At 33.2% G+C, this 17,784-nt stretch overlaps 7 protein-coding genes across 7 annotated transcripts; 3 read left to right on the top strand and 4 right to left on the bottom strand.

Annotated features, from left to right (window-relative positions):
- Positions 1-868: 868 nt before the first annotated feature.
- On the bottom strand, positions 869-2,558 carry MONOS_14057 (uncharacterized protein). Its single transcript, XM_067866825.1, has 4 exons — positions 2,480-2,558; positions 2,336-2,406; positions 1,771-2,279; positions 869-1,657 (listed from the first exon to the last, which is right to left on the bottom strand). Exons 2-3 carry the CDS (start codon positions 2,403-2,405, stop codon positions 1,798-1,800), a joined length of 552 nt encoding a protein of 183 aa, XP_067732464.1. The 5' UTR covers position 2,406; positions 2,480-2,558; the 3' UTR covers positions 869-1,657; positions 1,771-1,797.
- Positions 2,559-5,149: 2,591 nt separating this feature from the next.
- Positions 5,150-5,656, bottom strand: MONOS_13726 (uncharacterized protein; the record flags this gene model as incomplete). The annotated part of the gene is made up of 1 exon (XM_067866455.1): positions 5,150-5,656. The coding sequence occupies one exon, from the start codon at positions 5,654-5,656 to the stop codon at positions 5,150-5,152; it is 507 nt and encodes a 168-aa protein (XP_067732463.1).
- A 3,118-nt stretch (positions 5,657-8,774) lies between these two features.
- Positions 8,775-9,054, bottom strand: MONOS_13724 (uncharacterized protein; the record flags this gene model as incomplete). The annotated part of the gene is made up of 2 exons (XM_067866453.1): positions 8,775-8,779; positions 8,844-9,054. 2 exons carry the CDS (start codon positions 9,052-9,054, stop codon positions 8,775-8,777), a joined length of 216 nt encoding a protein of 71 aa, XP_067732462.1.
- A 3,105-nt stretch (positions 9,055-12,159) lies between these two features.
- MONOS_13723 (uncharacterized protein) lies at positions 12,160-12,399 on the top strand (the record flags this gene model as incomplete). The annotated part of the gene is made up of 1 exon (XM_067866452.1): positions 12,160-12,399. The coding sequence occupies one exon, from the start codon at positions 12,160-12,162 to the stop codon at positions 12,397-12,399; it is 240 nt and encodes a 79-aa protein (XP_067732461.1).
- Positions 12,400-13,265: 866 nt separating this feature from the next.
- Positions 13,266-13,830, top strand: MONOS_13722 (uncharacterized protein; the record flags this gene model as incomplete). Its single annotated transcript, XM_067866451.1, has 2 exons — positions 13,266-13,384; positions 13,521-13,830. 2 exons carry the CDS (start codon positions 13,266-13,268, stop codon positions 13,828-13,830), a joined length of 429 nt encoding a protein of 142 aa, XP_067732460.1.
- A 942-nt stretch (positions 13,831-14,772) lies between these two features.
- MONOS_13721 (uncharacterized protein) lies at positions 14,773-15,021 on the top strand (the record flags this gene model as incomplete). Its single annotated transcript, XM_067866450.1, has 1 exon — positions 14,773-15,021. The coding sequence occupies one exon, from the start codon at positions 14,773-14,775 to the stop codon at positions 15,019-15,021; it is 249 nt and encodes an 82-aa protein (XP_067732459.1).
- Positions 15,022-15,478: 457 nt separating this feature from the next.
- MONOS_13720 (uncharacterized protein) lies at positions 15,479-15,857 on the bottom strand (the record flags this gene model as incomplete). The annotated part of the gene is made up of 2 exons (XM_067866449.1): positions 15,479-15,502; positions 15,555-15,857. The coding sequence occupies 2 exons, from the start codon at positions 15,855-15,857 to the stop codon at positions 15,479-15,481; spliced, it is 327 nt and encodes a 108-aa protein (XP_067732458.1).
- Positions 15,858-17,784: the final 1,927 nt, after the last annotated feature.

The following is a 17,784-nucleotide window of genomic DNA, read 5'->3' as shown; positions in this document are numbered from 1 at the left end:
AAGCACTCTCCAATGAATCACTTTTGAAAACGTTAAACAACAAATCAACTGTGATTATTAATGCATACACTAAATATGTTATTTTTTCTTTTAATTTTTCTTGAGTTTCAAGAAAATGTTGTTCATTCTTTTCATTCTAAAAGCAAATATTAAAAAAACTAAATGTATATGTTTTTCAAACTTTTTCATTCAATTTAACTATTTGAGTCTGAAAACATTCAACTTTTAACTCGAGTTCTCGAATCTTTCTGATTTCTTCTCCTTTCGCAACTTTCTGCTTTGATTTTTATCAACAAATTAATTTGATTTCATCTTTAGTTCAAGCAAACTTTGTAATATTCTTGAAAAATGGAGAAAATGTTATATCTGCTTCCAATTGCATTTAATATTGGATGAAATTTTGATAAATATTGTTTTCAATAAATTAAAATTTGCAATATTTTTATTGTGGGTAATTTTGGAGTTACAAATACAAATGCAAATGCAAATACAAATACAAATACAAAAACAAAAACAAAAACAAAAACTTCAATTTTTGAGTTAAAAAATAAATATGACTCTCTTTTTCTCAAACATTTACATCATCAGCTGATTATTTATCAAGCAATTCAACAAATATAATCAACTGAAAAGGCTGCAAATATCCGTTTGCGGATAAAAGGAATAATCAAAAAAGAAAAAACAAGCACAGTGAAAATCAAAACGTGAAGAATCTCATTTCTTCAAACATTAACTAAACAGCCAAAACCAGATAACACAGAAAAAAATATTTTTGTTTTTTTAACAAAAAACGGTTCAAGTTTTGTTGGACCATTAATCAATAAAATCAAAAATAAATAATTAAATTCATAAAAATAAATTAAAATTTGTTAACAAAGAGAGTTTCATTTTCTCAAATATTCAAAAAATAATCTGAAATATTCAAAGAAAATTCATAATCATCTCTGTCGTTTATAAAAGAAATTTCTCCATAAAGGATTGTGATGTTATCTTCAAATCCTTCCTCTTCCATCCAATCAAACACCTTCATTTTCGTTGCCTTTCTTTTAGCTTCTACCATTTTATGTCTTTTCTTTTCTTTCAGTCTTTTCGAAATATTCGAAAAGAAATCCAAGCAAGCTATTATCAGATCATCATTAATTGTTGGCATCTGAATCTCCTCAAAAATAGCACCAATAGCTCCGCTTTTCAACAAGTCATAAATTTTTACTTTTCCAATTGCTGCTTCAAATTTGAATGAATCAATGCATCGACGCCTTGTATCTGGGTAATTATCTCTTGATGCTCTAAACACCTGAACAATGCTGCTGATGAGTCCGGCACGTTCTACGTTCTGCAACGTGCACAAGTATAAGCAATTATCAATAGTATTTATCCATCTCTCGATAGCAAAAACTCCCTTCATTTCCCTTTCTCCTTTTCTCTCTTCTTTTCTTTTCCAGTCGATACACTTTGAGAGTTCTTCTAATTCTCTTCTTGCTTCTTTCACAAAATGCAGCTCATTCACAAACACTTTTTCAATACTTTCATCATTCCAATGTCGATCAATCAAAAACTCCCAAACATATTGATATGCAAGATGAGTCAGATGGCGATGTTCTTGATGATATTTGATGATTTCTGTAATCTTATTCAAATACAGCTCTTTTTTGATTTCCTTATCAGAATTAAAAATAAATAAATAATAAGAAAAAATAAAAAACAAAAAAAAAAAAAAATCAATGAATAAATAAATAAATAACATCAAAAATGAAAAAGAAGTGGTCATACGTGATACCCAATATTGTTCAAAGCCAACTACGCTATTTCCACTTCTTTTTGAGTCTCCTCGTTTCCCTCCTTGTTCAATGCAGCTTTCAGGAGGCGAGGCACACAGATTGATATCAATTCATCTGAAATGTCATCATCATTCAGCAAAAGATAGCATTCACAGATGTCAATCAGACGCCTTTCGTTCTTTTCTTTGCTTTTCTTCTCATTTTCATCAATTATCATCTCTTTCATTCTTTTGCAAAAGAATGTTTCATTAAATGCCAAATCTGAAATGTCTTTCAGCGCTTTGCGACATCCCATGAACTTCAATAACACAAGTGCACTTTCCAATGGCAACGTCTTTTCTTCAATCATTTTGCCTATTGTATCGAACAGTTCTTTTGTGAAAACTGATTTGAATTCTTTCATTTTCATTTCTTCCACCATTCTTTTCATTTCCTTGATTTTCGGCATTTGTTCATCTTCTATGCAACCTTCCAATTCACAAAACAATTCTGTAAATGGAACTGAAAAAATGCAAAATTTTTGTTCAGAATTGCTTAATCCAAATAAAAGAACAAACTTGAAAACTGCTCTATTCTGGTCATTGCCTGAACTTCTTTTTCACATTTATCATCACTTGGCAAATTCATTCTGCTTGTTCCAAAAAATATTCAAAAAGAGGTGCAAAGTTTGGCAAATAACAAAATAAAAAATAAAAACAAACAATATTGATTATTTTGCAAAATAAAAACGATTTCGATACAAATTGTTTTGTTTTTACTTAATAAAAAAAAAAAAAGTACAAAAGAAAATGCAAAGAAGCCACAAAAATTATTTGAATGAGGCTAGAAGTGGAAATTTTTTGAATCTTTTTGATCAAACCAACAGATTATTTGAAGAATGATATTTATTTCAAAAAATCATTAACTTTTAGAATCACATTGTTTTGTCCAAAGAAATAAATAGCAAATCCTTTGGCTAAGAGGAAAAGAAATCTGGCAGATTGAATGAGTGAACGGAAGATGTTTTAGTTGTTTTTTTGGGGATAAGAATGAAACTGAAAACAAGAACAGATGATACCTTAAGGTTTGACATATTTTGTGGATTGTTGCATTTTGAGCTTTGTTGTCAATGGATCATTGTGTCATGAATGATGAAAAGAAATGATATTCAGAAAATCATCACAAATTGCATGAACAAAAGAAAAGAAAAAAAAAAAAGAAAAAAATGTATTTCCTTGTTTCCTTGTGAACTGGAGAAATAGTTTTATCAAAAATAAAATGTAGAAAAAGCTGTGAACAATATTATTTGAAAAAAAAACAATAAACAAAAGAAAGAGAAAGAGAAATTCGTTTTTCAAATGTTTGTTTTCAAACAGTGAAATGATAAAAACGAAACACAGCGAAGCTCGGTTGTAATCACAATTCATTTTTTCACGATTTTAGTGTGATTATAACCGATGAAATTACACATGGAAAAATGCTAAATTTTTTGATGCGCGAAATAATGTGATTATTCGCGGTCTTGATTACAATAGATGTAATAATAACCGAGCTTCACTGTATTAAATTTTTAAATAAAAAATATAAATATGGGTATTTTTTTTTTGAAAAATAGACCTTATTCAGTTTGTATGAATTACATGGTATTTTCCTAAACGAAGCCAAAAAGAGAGACAAAAATATGAAATGAATTGTTTTTATTTGAATTGATTAAGTCAAAGCAGATTGATTCACTTTTGGGAAAATGATCATATTTTTTGATTGTTTTTCTGTTCGAAGTTATCAAAAGATCTTCATAAAACAAAGCATTTAAAAGGCACTAGAATCAAAAAATTTGTGATTTCTTTTTCAAAAAGCAAAGTTTCATTAATTCGATGTTTTCAAAATCCGATATTCAACATTTGCTGCTGTTCAAACAATAAAAACACAAAGATAAAAGGATATTTTTTTTCATTCTTTATTGATGATTAATTTGATATGCTAAAGGTAATAAATCGTAACAATTAAAACTTAATTTTAAATATAGATTGCGCACAAAATACCGGACATCGCACAAAATACCGGACAACATTAACTATAAAGGGAGAATTGAAATTTTGTTATAACGTCAAATAAACAACATCTTTTCTTATTATGCAATTAAATTTTGGAAGTTTTTTCCGATTATTTCAATAACTTTCTTAATAATAACCCATTAAATTATTGATGATTTGTAGTTATTTCTATTCAATCACATTTTTGTTTTAATTGTTATTTGAATAAAACGTTCAATGGTAAAAAATTCACTGATTCACAAACAAACAAACATATGAACATATGAACAGATATATTTATTTCCTATTAAAAGAATGAAGTGATTAATATAATTACACATTCACACGCAAATAAAAATATAACACAAATTTCCTCAAATATAAATGAATTTCGATATTTTTCTTTTTCATTAAATCAACAATAATCACAAAATAACACAAAAAATTCATTAACAAGTTATGAATGTGAATATTATAAAAAATAAAAAGGATTTCTAAAAAAAACAACGAAATCAAGAAATCGAGCAAAACAACTGTTTGTTAAAATCAAAAAACGTTGTGATCTCATGAAAATCGATTAAGATCGGCGGTTAAAAACAGCTATTATAAAAGAAAAAAACAAGTGAAATAATTAGGAAACATTTTTGTGTGAATGAAGTTAACAAAAAAAAATGATTCAATACCAAGTCTTACAATAAACAGAAGCAATCCCCTCAAGAAAATGACTGTGAAAAGATAATAGCAACAATATTGTTAATAAGAAATGGATTTAAAGCAAAGAAATCAATATAACAAACCTTTTATTTGATCGTTTGATTTTTCTTGATCATTGTTGCGTCTGTTAAGAAATGAAAGAAAGAAATGATCTTCGTGATATATTTTGATCAATACCATTATTTGAGATACAAAATGTATAATAAATATTTTTAAAAATGCTTGTTAAAAAAGTCTTTTTCTGATAGATTGACAAATTAACTTGTGAAAGAATTGATCGTTTGTGTTTTTATGTTGTGAAGAAAAGATTTTTGATGTTTTTAGCCATCATAAACGGATAGTCTTCGCAAAACTTATGAAATCATCATCATCCAACCAATCAATCCACAATCATTTTTTTTGTTGACATATCGCTTGATTCTTCATTACACTTCATTTCATCCTTCATTCACACTTCTAGATAAAAGATAATATGAAAACATCAGACAGTTGATTTCTTATCAAAAATTGTTCCAAACTCCAGTTCAACCAATATTACTATCGATTTGATCAAAAGAAAAAAAAAGCATTTGTGCTTTTCATTCCACCATCAACATATATCTCACACTTCATCATGAACGGCTTGTGATTTTTCATGATTGATTCTTAAACCGATGCGATTGTTATGTTAAAACTCGATGGAATAACAATCCCTATGAACTTCTTTTCTGTAATCGATGTTGATTTCATAACACATTCTTCTTCAGTGCCACTCACTTCCCTTTGGCATTCAATCTGCACAATTGTCTCAGTTTTTGCCTTTATACACATTCCGCCAACGTCCACGCATCCAGAAATATTCGATTTTTCACACAGAATTATTTCATCTTTAACATTCAGCGTTTTCTTCAAATGACCCATTCCGTTGTTCACATTCTTACAAGGTGCCTTTTCTAATCCACAATATTCATTATCCACTCCAGATATTCCATCCACAAACACTGAGTCAGCAAAGTTTCCATCGAGAAATATGAATAAATCGAAATCCCAATCACCGAATGCTTCTGTTCTATCATGTCCAACAACCGAGTTGTCTTTCTGAGTGATGTTTCCCATGAAGGCGAACAAGGGTTCCTTCACAAAACCGACAAATGATTCACACACTAAATACATATCTCTTCCGACGCTTGCATTGTCGGCTGAGAACTTCACAAAAGTGAGATAAAAGATGCGGCTGAAGCTCCTGATGCTTTATAGTTCTTGATTGAAATTTTTTCTATTTTCATTTTTTTTTTTTTTTTTTTTTTTTTTTTTTTTTTTTTTTTTTTTTTTTTTTTTTGGTTTTGAAAAAAAAAAACCGTACATTCTTTTATTTTTTCTTGTTTACCAGATATTTTCTAACATCTCAGACAAAAGAAATAGCGAATTATTTCATGTGTGACGTTCAATTTTAAAATACGACAATTCAAACGTTAAAATTGTAACAAAATTGTAAGTCCGTCAATTGTTTTCAAAAAATGAGGTTTTTTTCTCCTTTTTTTCTTTTCAAAGACAATTGGTTAATAGAATTGAATCAATGATCATTATTTGAAAATAATGAGAGGACGAAGATTATTTGAAAAGAAATTGCACTTTTGAAGATAAAAGCATTAATATTGATATTGCAAATATGGAAAATAATATTAGAAAAAGAAAAGGAAAAATCTTAAAGCTCAAAAAGTGGCTTTGCTTGTTTTGAATGTGTGGTGTGGAAGATAAAATTCATCAACAATTTCAATACAGATACAAAAAGTCCTCATTTGTAAAATAGTTACAAAAAATATATTCTCAAATGAAGTAATTAGTAGATATCACCTTGTTCAATTAATACAAATGAATAAATTAATACACAGAAAGATTCTCTGTTTCATTTATTTAATCATCTGCAAGTTTCTGATAACTGCTACGACAGAATGACATGTTAATACTGATAGAGATGGATGTTTATTGCGAAATAAAATCATTAATCGTTGACTCTGCTTATGTTTCATCATCAGCAATTGTTTGAGAGAGTGTATTTTCTATAATGCTGATCGTTTCTTCATATTTGTTTGCTTTTCTTCATTTTTTCACTTTGTTAATAAAATATTAACATAAATGTTCTTCCATATTGTTTAACCTTTTCAGAAGCCATGTTTTTCAATTATTTTCCTTGTTTGCAAATTCCATTTCATATCTCCAATTCGATGTTTCGTTTGAAATAAGATTTCATTTAATGAAGAATATGAAATGAATTACGTACCCCTCGCCCAAATGAAATAATATTAACAGCAAATATATTTGCCTCTTTATTAAGCTGTTGAACTTGTCATTATGTTATCGATGAACAGGCAATCATCAATCAAAATGAGATTTGGCTTTTCTTGAGGAGGCAAATTGAATGAAATAACATCAGCAGAATTTCCACCAGTATTTTCGATGCACCTGCATTTGGAAAACAGGAATTGACCATTTGTTGAAATAGTTTGAAGCGCAAAATACCAACCAGTTCCACACCAGTTTGTTATTGAACAACTTTCCACTCTGTTTTCAGAAAATGAATAAACAGCAGATGATTGTCTTCCATCAATACAAATTGCTCCTCCATGAGGAGCAGAACAGTTTGTGAAATTGGATTTTGAAATATTCTCATTTTGCAAACAGTAACTGTATAACGCTCCACCAGCATAATCGCCTGTGATCGAACAATTGTTGAATGAACAGAAATTAATAGATAGATGAGCATTTGTACAAGAAGCATAAAGCGCTCCTCCATGGCTAGTTCCACCATTTGAATTTTCACATTCGCCTCATGGAAGTGAAGACTGTTTGCAACAAATAAAACCAGTCTTCGAGGAGTTATTCTAATTGTTTCACTTCCGATATATGCGATAGGATTAATGATAAACAGATTGTGTGGAGGTGCAAAAGTGGTATTAACTTTAAAGTATATGATATCGACTGTTTTAAAAAGGAGTATTGATCAAAAAATGTTGACGAATAATGATTAAAGAAACAAATGATTGTTCGAATGATCATATCAGAAAAAAAAAAAAAAGAAAGAAAGAACATATTTTAAACATTGTCTTATCAGATAAAGAGTGAAAATATTTATTATCAGATATCTTATTCGTCAAACTCGTAATAATGAAATGAGCGTGTTAAAAATTGTGAAAAAATGATTGAGATATTAATTTGATCAATTTAACATTTAACACTTTCATCATTGTGAAGATAATATCCAATTGGAAAGTTTATTTTTCAAAAGAAGAAGATGAATACTCTATCGAAGAATCTTCGCTATTCTCTGTGGTTGTGCTATCATGAAATGTGCTTGCCTCTGTGAATGAATCTTCATATAAATACATGTCAATTCTTTTTTGAGTTTTGACAGATCTTGTTCGTCGAAATTGATTTATTTCTTTTGCACTCTCAGAATCACTTCCTGACTTCTTGCAACGTTTGGCTTTCAATCGTTTTGTTTTTCTATCAGTGGGATCACCTACCTTTTTTCTCTTCACACGAAAATAACATTCATCTTCATCGTCTTCCTGTGATGTATCTTTATCTTTTTCTTTTTTTGATGAATGTTTTCTTTTTTTAGTTTTCGCTAAATCTTCCTCGCGTTTTTTTATCTTGTCTCTCTTTTTCATCAACATTTCGACAACATACGATGGATGATCATTTATCCATTCCTTCCAATATTTCATTTCTTCATCCTTTTCTTCTTCCTTTTCTTCTTCCTTTTCTTCTTCCTTTTCTTCTTCTTTCTTTTCTTCTTTTTCATCTCCTTTTTCATCTTCCTTATTATCTTCCTTTTCTTTATCCTGTTTCTTGATCTCTTCTTTTTCATCTTTTTGATCATTAATTGACTGAGATGGATTTTCATCCTTTGACATTATTTCTATATGTTGAGCCATTCGAAACTGATCCACTATAACTTTTTGCTTTCCATCTTCATTTTTCAATATGATGCCTGCTCTGCGAAATGCAGATCTGTTTGTGAATGGAATTGTACATAATTGATAGCTTTTAACAATACCGGCAAGGACATGTGCCTGCTGCCTTGATGGGAATAATGATCGTAACTTTTTTAAGTTATTTTTCAGATTAGAGAATGTTACCAAATCCAAAGGAGAGAACAAATGTGAAGAATGTGGCGGAATAAAAATAATACATATCTTGTTTAATTCCATTACACGAAGAGCTTCGTCGCTTGAATGTGCTTTAAAGCCGTCTGCAATAAGAACCGTTTTTTTGTTTGCTTCATCCTTCATCCTATTAATATGTGGAATAAAACAAATATTAAGCCACTCCAAAAAGATCTGTGAAGTACAATAACCCTTGGATGAGTTTTTGATGACTACATCCACTCCATCAAGCAAATCTCCAAATATAATAGATTGAACAGTAGCAGTTTTAATTATTAGCATGGGAACAACTGAAGGACCAATAAGAGGAATACACCCAATCAAAGAAACAAGTTTTCCATCTCTAACAACTGTATATGAAACATTCTTATCATCCACTTCTTTTGGGCAAATGACTTTCATTTTTTTTGCGTCTACGTATTCTTGAATGCCAGTTTCATCAACGCAAAAAACAAATTGTGGTTCCACATTTTCTAAAATTTTTTCTAATTTATTAACATACTCTCGACCAAACGATTGCTTCACTTCTTTTCTTTTTATTTCCATTGGCTTTGCAAGCCTTTTTTTTATTTTGTCATTGTAATTCAACAGAAACTTACGAACGAAAGAGTAGGAAATGCTTAAATTGTAAGTTGAATTGATATAGGTTTGTAATGAGGAAATAGTGAATGGACATCCTTTGTAATATTTTTCAATACAAAGCTTTACCAATTCCTCCTCCTTTTCTTTTGATATTGCACTTGGCCTTCCTCTTTCTTTTAGCTCTTTGTTTGCCATTTTTATTAATTCATCTATTCTTGATTTTTTGAAATTAACAAACAACTGCAATCCTCTCGATGATGAGTATTTCGGATAATAACGAGTGAGTAGCTCTTGTAAATATTTCAACATGATAGGTACATTTTCTGGATTAAGAGATTCCAATTCATTGAATATAATTATTGCAGTATCGTAATCGATATTTTCAGTCAGTTTTTCCAAAAGCTTTGATTTTTGCAACAATGAACTTCCATTTTCAAACGTGTCTTCCTCCATTGACAATTTTTTGTAAGTTTTTTTGATCTAATGGGATAAATATATACAAATTATATATTTTTTGATAAATAAGAAAGAGTCAAATTTTGAACTCAATGTTATTTATTTTATCTTTTTATCAAATAAATATTTCAGTTCTATTAAAACCAAAAAATAGAACAACCCATTAATTTATATTTTGTCCGGTATTTTGTGCGATGTCCGGTATTTTGTGCGCAATCTATATCTGTAAAGAAAATTTTATTGAAACACTTAATAAATTTCAAAAACATGATTAAAGCGAATGAGAAATATAAGATTGGGAGAATTTGAAAAAAGTCGTTGAATATTAAAGTTTCAAAGAGCAAAAACATTCACAGTTGACTGTCTCGCACTATAAAACAATATAAATAACATCAACATTTTCGGTCTTTTTCACATTGAAGAGCAAAATACACACTATTAATATGTAACAAACTGCCATGCGAAAAACGGATAAAAATGTGGGACAAAATATTTAACTTCAGGCATTTTCATTGAAATATTATGCAACTTATATGAATTTTTTGTGATCAAAATTTTCGAAATAAATGTGTTTATTTTTTTGAAATATGTTTGATGTCACAAAACATGATGTTATTATATCAATGATGTTTGTTTCCAGTTATGAAAATCGAATTTATTTGAAATTTGATTAAGTTTAATTATGTTATAAATGAAACAATTTTTTCATGCTTTGTGCAAAAAAAGCTTGAAAGTCCGTATTTTCCCCCATGTTAATTAAAATAAATTGCTCAACATCAAAATACAAGTTAAATATTTAACAAATTTGATCAAATTTGTTATATAAATTTTTAATTATTGATCACAAACAAGATTGAGACATATCAGAATTGATTCTGTCAATTCAAAAAAGGAGGACAAAATTCAAATTGATCTTATAGATGAAATTTTATTGAATAAATTAGTTAAAGTTCTAATCACAAAATATTAATTGATCTGAAAATCAGATCATAAAAGATCAGAATATTTTGATCATTCCGTTACCATTATATATTACTGAATGTTATTCTATTGAGTTTTGCCACCCTATCCCCAAATATTGCGTTTTAATAAAATAGATTTCAAATACCCAATTTACTATTGAATCACTTTTATGATTTAAATTTTTTTTTCTTGTTTTTTGAAGTCACAGAAAAATATGTTTATATTTCTTTGTTTTCATTTCAACTGTTAAAGTCTACGTTTTGATTTTGCGAATGGAGACTTCTATTTCAGTATTTTCCTATGTTGAAAGATAAATAGATTTTAACTTGTTTAAATTTGAATATTTTGTAAAGAAATTATTAAACAGTGAGATTTCATCAATACTATCCTCATTGAAATAAAAAGAAATTCAAAAAGTTGTTAACATTGAGTAGTTATTAAGGTTATAAGAAATAAACGAAGAATAACATATAATTTCTTGTATTTAATGTCCTTTTATAAAAAATTCAAAAAAGAAATGGTATCTCATGTTTTGAATCAAAACATGAATTGTGTCTTAAATAGCTTTCAACTTTTCATTTTCTTTTTTTTCTCATCTTTTTTTTCTCATTTCAAGTCTTTTCAAAAGAAATTCTGTTCATTCTTTTCCATTAGATCAAAAAGATGAGATTTCGGTGATAATTGACGTTTCTTATTTGAATATGGACTTTGTTTTTATGACACGAAAGGTACTGCAATTTTGTGCGATGCGTTGTATCAAAAAGCTTATTGCGGGAGTGGAAGCGATTCAGTTGTCTCTTCGCTCAGCACCTTTGTCTTCTTCGTCTTCTTCGAGTGGAGCAGCACGCAGATCTTCTTTACCATTCCGGAGTCCAATAAGAGAAGAGAAGAATGTGACAGGGAATGTACAGTTATTAGCATCTTCGTCTGTACTACCAATTTACCCTTCGGATGCCTGGAAGGTGGAGGATTCATAAACGCTTGAAGTAGCATGGATGAATGAAATCGTTAGGCGGCTGAGGATAGTTGCCAAGAAAGCAGCTGAGCTGCAAAAGCTGGATGGCTATGAAGCTGTCACTGCTCCTGTCGCTGCGGATGTTGCACACGCTGCGAGGTTTCAATGTTGACTTGCTGTGCTCTGCTGAGCAGAACGTGCTGTGTCAATTCAATGAATAATACTTTTCATTCTTCTTGTTGCTTTGCTCCCATTTCTTGAGAACTTATCGAGAAAGAAGTCGTCGAAGAAGCCTATATTAACAGTAGTTGATGTGAACGCGTTCCTGTTAATCTGCAATGCGCCTGATCCATCGCTGGCTCCATTGACCATTGAATGGCTGGTGAACCGATCGAAGCAGTCGAGGCATGAGGAGTGATGAAGCTGGACAACAAAATGAGGAGGAGAATGGTTGCAGTGAATGAAGTGGGAGAGATTGCGGAGAAGGCGCTGGAGGCGGTGGGGCAGAGGAGCTGATGATGGAGGATGTGGTTCTATCGACTACAGCGATTATGTTGCATTTGCTGGAAGAAAGAAAAGAAGAAGAAGAAGTTGGAAAAGGAAAAGGAGGCGAAGCGGATGAGCGGGCTGACAGAGCAGATGAAGGAGAAGGCCAATATCATCTGGATGGATCAGAGGAAGATTCCGGAGCTGAGCGAGAAGCACAACTCAGAGGTGATGCAGGTGAAGCAGGTGAAGGAGCAGCTAGTGACGATGAAGAAGTGGGCGGAACTGATTTATATGAGGATTGAGAAGTGAAGAATCGATGGACGCAGCAGGGCGTGGTGGTGAGTTGGTACAGCAAGGGGTCGATGCAGGAAATTGAAGTTTTCCTTGTTACGTCTTCTTTGTTAATGTGTGTGTGTGGACGAATAATTCTGTCTAAGGCTTCGTTGATTCCGCTGTTGGGCTGTGTAAAAAGCACAAAGAGAAGTTTGCAGCGAGTATTGCGGTGGCAGCGCTATGATGCATGAGCTGGATTCCTCTTGGAAGGCTGTTGTTGCAAAAGCGAGGAGCGGAGTGAGTGTTGTGAGAAAAGCAAACAACGATAGTGGATGAGGTGGTGGAAGTTAGGGAACGAGATCTGGGATCAGTAAGAGATCAGAGAAGAAAGAAGTTGGGACAAATGGTGGTGGTGGTGTTAGTATTGGCTGTGAAGGAGGAGTGGATGCAACAGTGCTGTAGAAGATGAGCAAGATGGATAAGGAAACGAAGATGCTGATTGCGCTGTTGAATGTGCACATAAAGACTATATGCGAGCAGAAGGCGCTGTTCAATGAGGTGATAGAAAAGAAGCATATGTCGCTTGGGCAAAAGAAGCAGGAGAAGAGAATATTTAAGGTTCGTGTGAAGAGGTTGCTCAATTAACTCCTGGTTAGGTGAAGAAGCTGGAAAAGCGTGAGGTGCAAGAACACTTTGGATGGAGCAGGGAGGAAGGAAATAGGAGAAAGGGGCGAGAGAAATGGATGAAGGAAGGAGGAGGATGAGGAACTTAAGTTAAGGCGGAGAATACGAGGAAGCAAAGGAGGTGGAAAAGGCAGAAGAAAGAATTGCAAGCGCGCTGAATGGGATTCCGCTGTCGCCGCACAACAATCCGAAGAGAGAGCAGGATGATTGGATGCATACTGTGGTTCCAACAGTGGCAAAGAAAGTTGAAGGGAAGGCGACTGTTGTGCAGTGGCCGTTCATGCTTCTTGAGCAGAAGACAGAAAGCAGAAGCAGGGAAGAATCTGAGAGGTCTGTGATTTCTCCGGTGGATTGAGGGCAGGGATGTCTGGAGCAAATGGGGTGCCTTTGCAGGCGGGATCGATAGCGATGGAGTGGCTGACGAGCGCAGTATCTGTTTGGCTGGAACAAGAAAAGTGTAAATCAGTACATATACTTCGGGTTCCACACTCGCGGCGGTGGTCTGTGCAGATGGAGCGGCTGCTGACGCTGCTGAAGACGGGGCTGCAGTCGTAGCTAATGTGGAAGCTGTCGAGGATCCGGGGGTGATGCGGAGACATTATTTCAGAAGATCTTTGAATGGGGGTGGGCGTGCAGAGGCAGGGGTTTGGGGAATTTGTGTACATGTGGCTGGGGGAGAAGCAAGCTGTGCAGAAGAATTACTTGGCGGTGATGTGTGCGAGGATGTATGGGGAAGAACCGTTCCGGAAGGACTTTGCAGAGATGGAACTGTTTAAGGAATTTGTACGGAAAGAGTAAACTTGAGGTAAATTGGAGTTTTCCTGATAATTGAATGGTGTTAGAAGGGGTATTGGAGATGAGATTAAAATGTCTTTTGGTTGTTTGAGTGGATTCAGTCGGAGAAGACGTATGCAGATACCTTTATGTTTATGGTGTTTCTACTGAATAACTTTAGGGAAAAAGCAGCTTCCGGATGTTTGCAATGAAGCTGACAAGTTACAGTCTTTATAGCAGTCTTTGAATTATGTGATTGCGAAGGCGGCAAGATGGCGTAGGTCAACTCGGAGAAGGAGTTTTTCACAGTATCGAAGGTGACGTGGGAATGGTTTAATGCTGAAGCACATGTGTTGATTGTTCAGTTGGTGAAAGAGGAGAAAGAAGGGCGGTGGTCGTTGTTCCACATTGTGCGGCTACCGGGAGTGCTGTTGGGGCTGAAGCTGCGGAGGAACGACTCAAAAAAAGCGACCTTCTTTGATCTTTCTCTGGAGGATGGGCAATGAGTAGTGCAGTTTCTGCAGACGATGGCGTAGCTGAGGGAGTAAATAGCGAAGCCTTACCATATTCTTCATTGGTATTGATATTATCCTTATCGTATTCTTCTACTTCTATTCTTCTTCTTCCTTTAACCCCTCTTTCTCCTCTTTCTCTTTTATTCTTTATTTATCGATTTTTGTATTCTCAATTTTTCTTCAAGATTTGATTTTGCTTCATCAACAAACCTCATTTTCCATCCATTTCCTGTTTCTTTTTACAATCAATATCTTTCAAAAAATTCTTTGAAAGAAACAAATATGGAGTCAACATTGAGAATGTTTTGTTTTCTTTTTGCTTATTTCTGAGCAAATAATAGTAAATAAGGTGTAGGGGGTGAAGGGGGTGAAGAAGAAGAAGATAAATGTTGCTTCGAACAAATTGATATGAAATGTTGTGAAATTGGAATGTTTAATGAATCAGAAGGAGAAGGAGAAGAGGAAGGAGAAGAGGAAGAGGAAGAGGAAGAGGAAGAGGAAGAGGAAGAAGAAGAGGAAAAAGAAGAGGAAGAAGAAGAAGAAGAAGAGGAAGAGGAAGAGGAAGAGGAAGAGGAAGAGGAGGAAGAGGAGGAAGAGGAGGGAGAGGAGGGAGAGGAGGAAAAGGAGGAAAAGGAGGAAGAGGAGGGAGAGGAGGAAGAGGAGGGAGAGACAATTTAAGAACAGAAGCTCCTCACGAATACCTCGAACAGTTGTTGAATGATGAATCAACAAAAGAGGTTGCTCCTGAAGTTTTTTCGTTCACGGAAATGATACAGCAATCAGACAGCTTCACAAGCGTTAGCATCAATTTCATTGAATGGAACACTTCCACATTGTCAAATCTCAAATGCATTTGTTATTGATTCAATTTGCTCCAGTTTCATATTTGAAATATTTATCTCATCACCATTTAACAAAAATGAAGGCTTCTGGAATGAAAGTATTGATATTGAGCAGTTGTCAACATGAAGAATTCCATTTTTGATGCTCAACAATGTTGAATTGAGAACAATAGATTCAATGCTTTCTGATTGGCCAACAGAAGAAAAATCAACAAATGAAAGAGATAATTGGCAATTTGTTTCATGAATAATTGAACTGTCTGAATACAAAAATAACTGACCAAAATTGAATTTCACACTTTCAATCCGAACTTTATCTGAAATTATGATAAGATTTCCCTCGTTTGTTATTGTTGAGTTCAGACACACCAATGCGGCTGAGTTAGATTGCAATGAACGGATGGTCACATCCTTCGCTTCGCATTCTCCATTGATGATCGTCTCCTTTGAGACTAGCAGTTGAGAATATGATGAAGGAATGATGTGTTGCAATCCAACATCCATTGACTGACATGGTTCTTCAAATTCTCCGCATTGCTTGCTGACTCCGTGGTTGCCTGTGGCTGAAGAAACAAATATCGTCTCGCTCTGATATTTCATCACCATCAGCAGAAGTTCTTCTTCCCCAACAAACAATTCTGTTGTGACTCCCCAGATCGCCATTTCTTTCATGTCAGACTCTCTGTTAGTACTGCAAATTTGCCAAGCTAAAAAAATGAATAATTCTATTAGAATTATAAAATAAAACATTTAAATAAAAGCTGAATGAAAACCTTTTGATATGTGTGTTTTTCATCTTTATCAAGCTCGTGGGAGTAATCTACGCATTTATTAAAATTCCAGGCACATTCTGTGCAATGCAAATTTTCAATCAAATAAGGATTTTATTTATTAACGAGTCTCAATTTTTTGTTGAAATAAAATCGAAACACACCTTGTTCATTTCATTAATAAACAATTGCAAAGTGTTTCAATCAAGTGAAACTCTATTTCATTGAAAAAATGATATTAAATTTTTATCTAAAAATTTGATACATAATTTTTAAAAAAAGTTTATATCTTTTCACAAAGAAGTTTGTTATGAGCCTTCAAACATCACTGTGAAAGTTTAATGTTTTAATTTGTATTATGGTAACGGAGTGATTTTTATTAACTTTCATGGGATTAATTTTTGATCCGTAGCGACTTTTCAAAAAGAATGACCCATTTATTTTCACGATCATTTCTTTCATTTTTTTTAAAAGCAACCCTTTAAGAAAAAATTTTGAGAACACAAGTCGAAATTTTTTTTATGAAACCCTATATGGCGCTAGCCTATTAATTCAAAAGAACGACCTGTTAATCGACGACACCTCTTGTTTTGGGAGAAAACCCTTGTACTGACCGGGCTAGTCGTTCAAAAGTGTTTTTATTTAATGATCCCGCGAAGCACAATTAGACTCGATTCGGGAGCTATGCCTGGAATTCTGTCCTCCGGGCCAACGAGCGATGGGGCAATATTTTCGTCCCCCTCCAGTGCTTCTGCAACGTCCCAAGAAAACAAACTTCATCTTCCGAGTTTTTCTTCACAAAACACTCAGCCGGAAACGTTTGCCTCCATCTAACAGTCTTCTTCACAGTCACAAGGTGAAGAAAGTGAAAGTGAACAAGGAGATAGAATACAAGAAATCCTAGAAAGAGAGGCTGCAGATTTCTTTGGCAGCGTTTTATCTCACATTATTTTTAACATTCCGATCGACTAAAGAGATGTCGCAGAAATAATTGAATACAATTTCTTTATAACCCCAACTCCGTTCAACACTTCTTCAATTCGAAAGATCGAATTTTCATTCAAGTGGGCATCAGATGCCCTGGACAAAGCAGGGGAGCAAATTGAAAAAAAGCTCTACCCTTCCATTAATGCGTTTTTATTTACGAGAGACTCAGCACGCGAAGACGCGAGGATTCCAATTAATTATGCGCTTTCTCTTTCAACGGTATCATTATTGGAATGTTGAATAAAGAGAATTAAAGAACGTCAGGGTTTGGTATCGGTAAATGTCTGAAGAGAAAATATGGATGATCCATTAATTTCAGATAAATAAAAGGAAATAATGAAACGAACACAACCAATATCCGCAATTAAGGAGCAGAATAAAAGATCGTTCGATTAGGAGATATTTGCAGAGAAGGCTGTTTCCACTGGAAGAGAAGAATATCTGACCCAACATTTGGATAGTCGTTAGCTTAATCCGAATCGAAGACAAAACAAGAGAACGAGCAGGTTCAGATGCCGCTCTATTGGGAGGAAAGCCTCTCAGCAGAAAAAACAGAGGGGATCATCGGAAGAGATATGGAATATCTGCTATAAATTTATTTTGATTAAGATCTATCAATATTATCGATATATGTGCATCTGGTGGTTGTTATCATCTGGTATAATAAGTTGGAATAGGTAATGATAATCAGATAGAGGTCATGAGGAGATTGCTGATATTCTTAGGGGTTATCATGATTAGATATTCAGTGATGTTCAATAAAGAAGGAGTTATTGATAGGTGTAATCGAGATACATCAATAGCCGATATACCATATCTCCAAGGAGGAAAATTGGCTATCA

The sequence above is a fragment of the Monocercomonoides exilis genome (genome assembly GCF_001643675.1).
Source record: "Monocercomonoides exilis strain PA203 chromosome Unknown scaffold9-1957334, whole genome shotgun sequence".
Taxonomy (NCBI): Eukaryota; Preaxostyla; order Oxymonadida; family Polymastigidae; genus Monocercomonoides; species Monocercomonoides exilis.
This window is presented reverse-complemented; position numbering and strand designations above follow the sequence as displayed.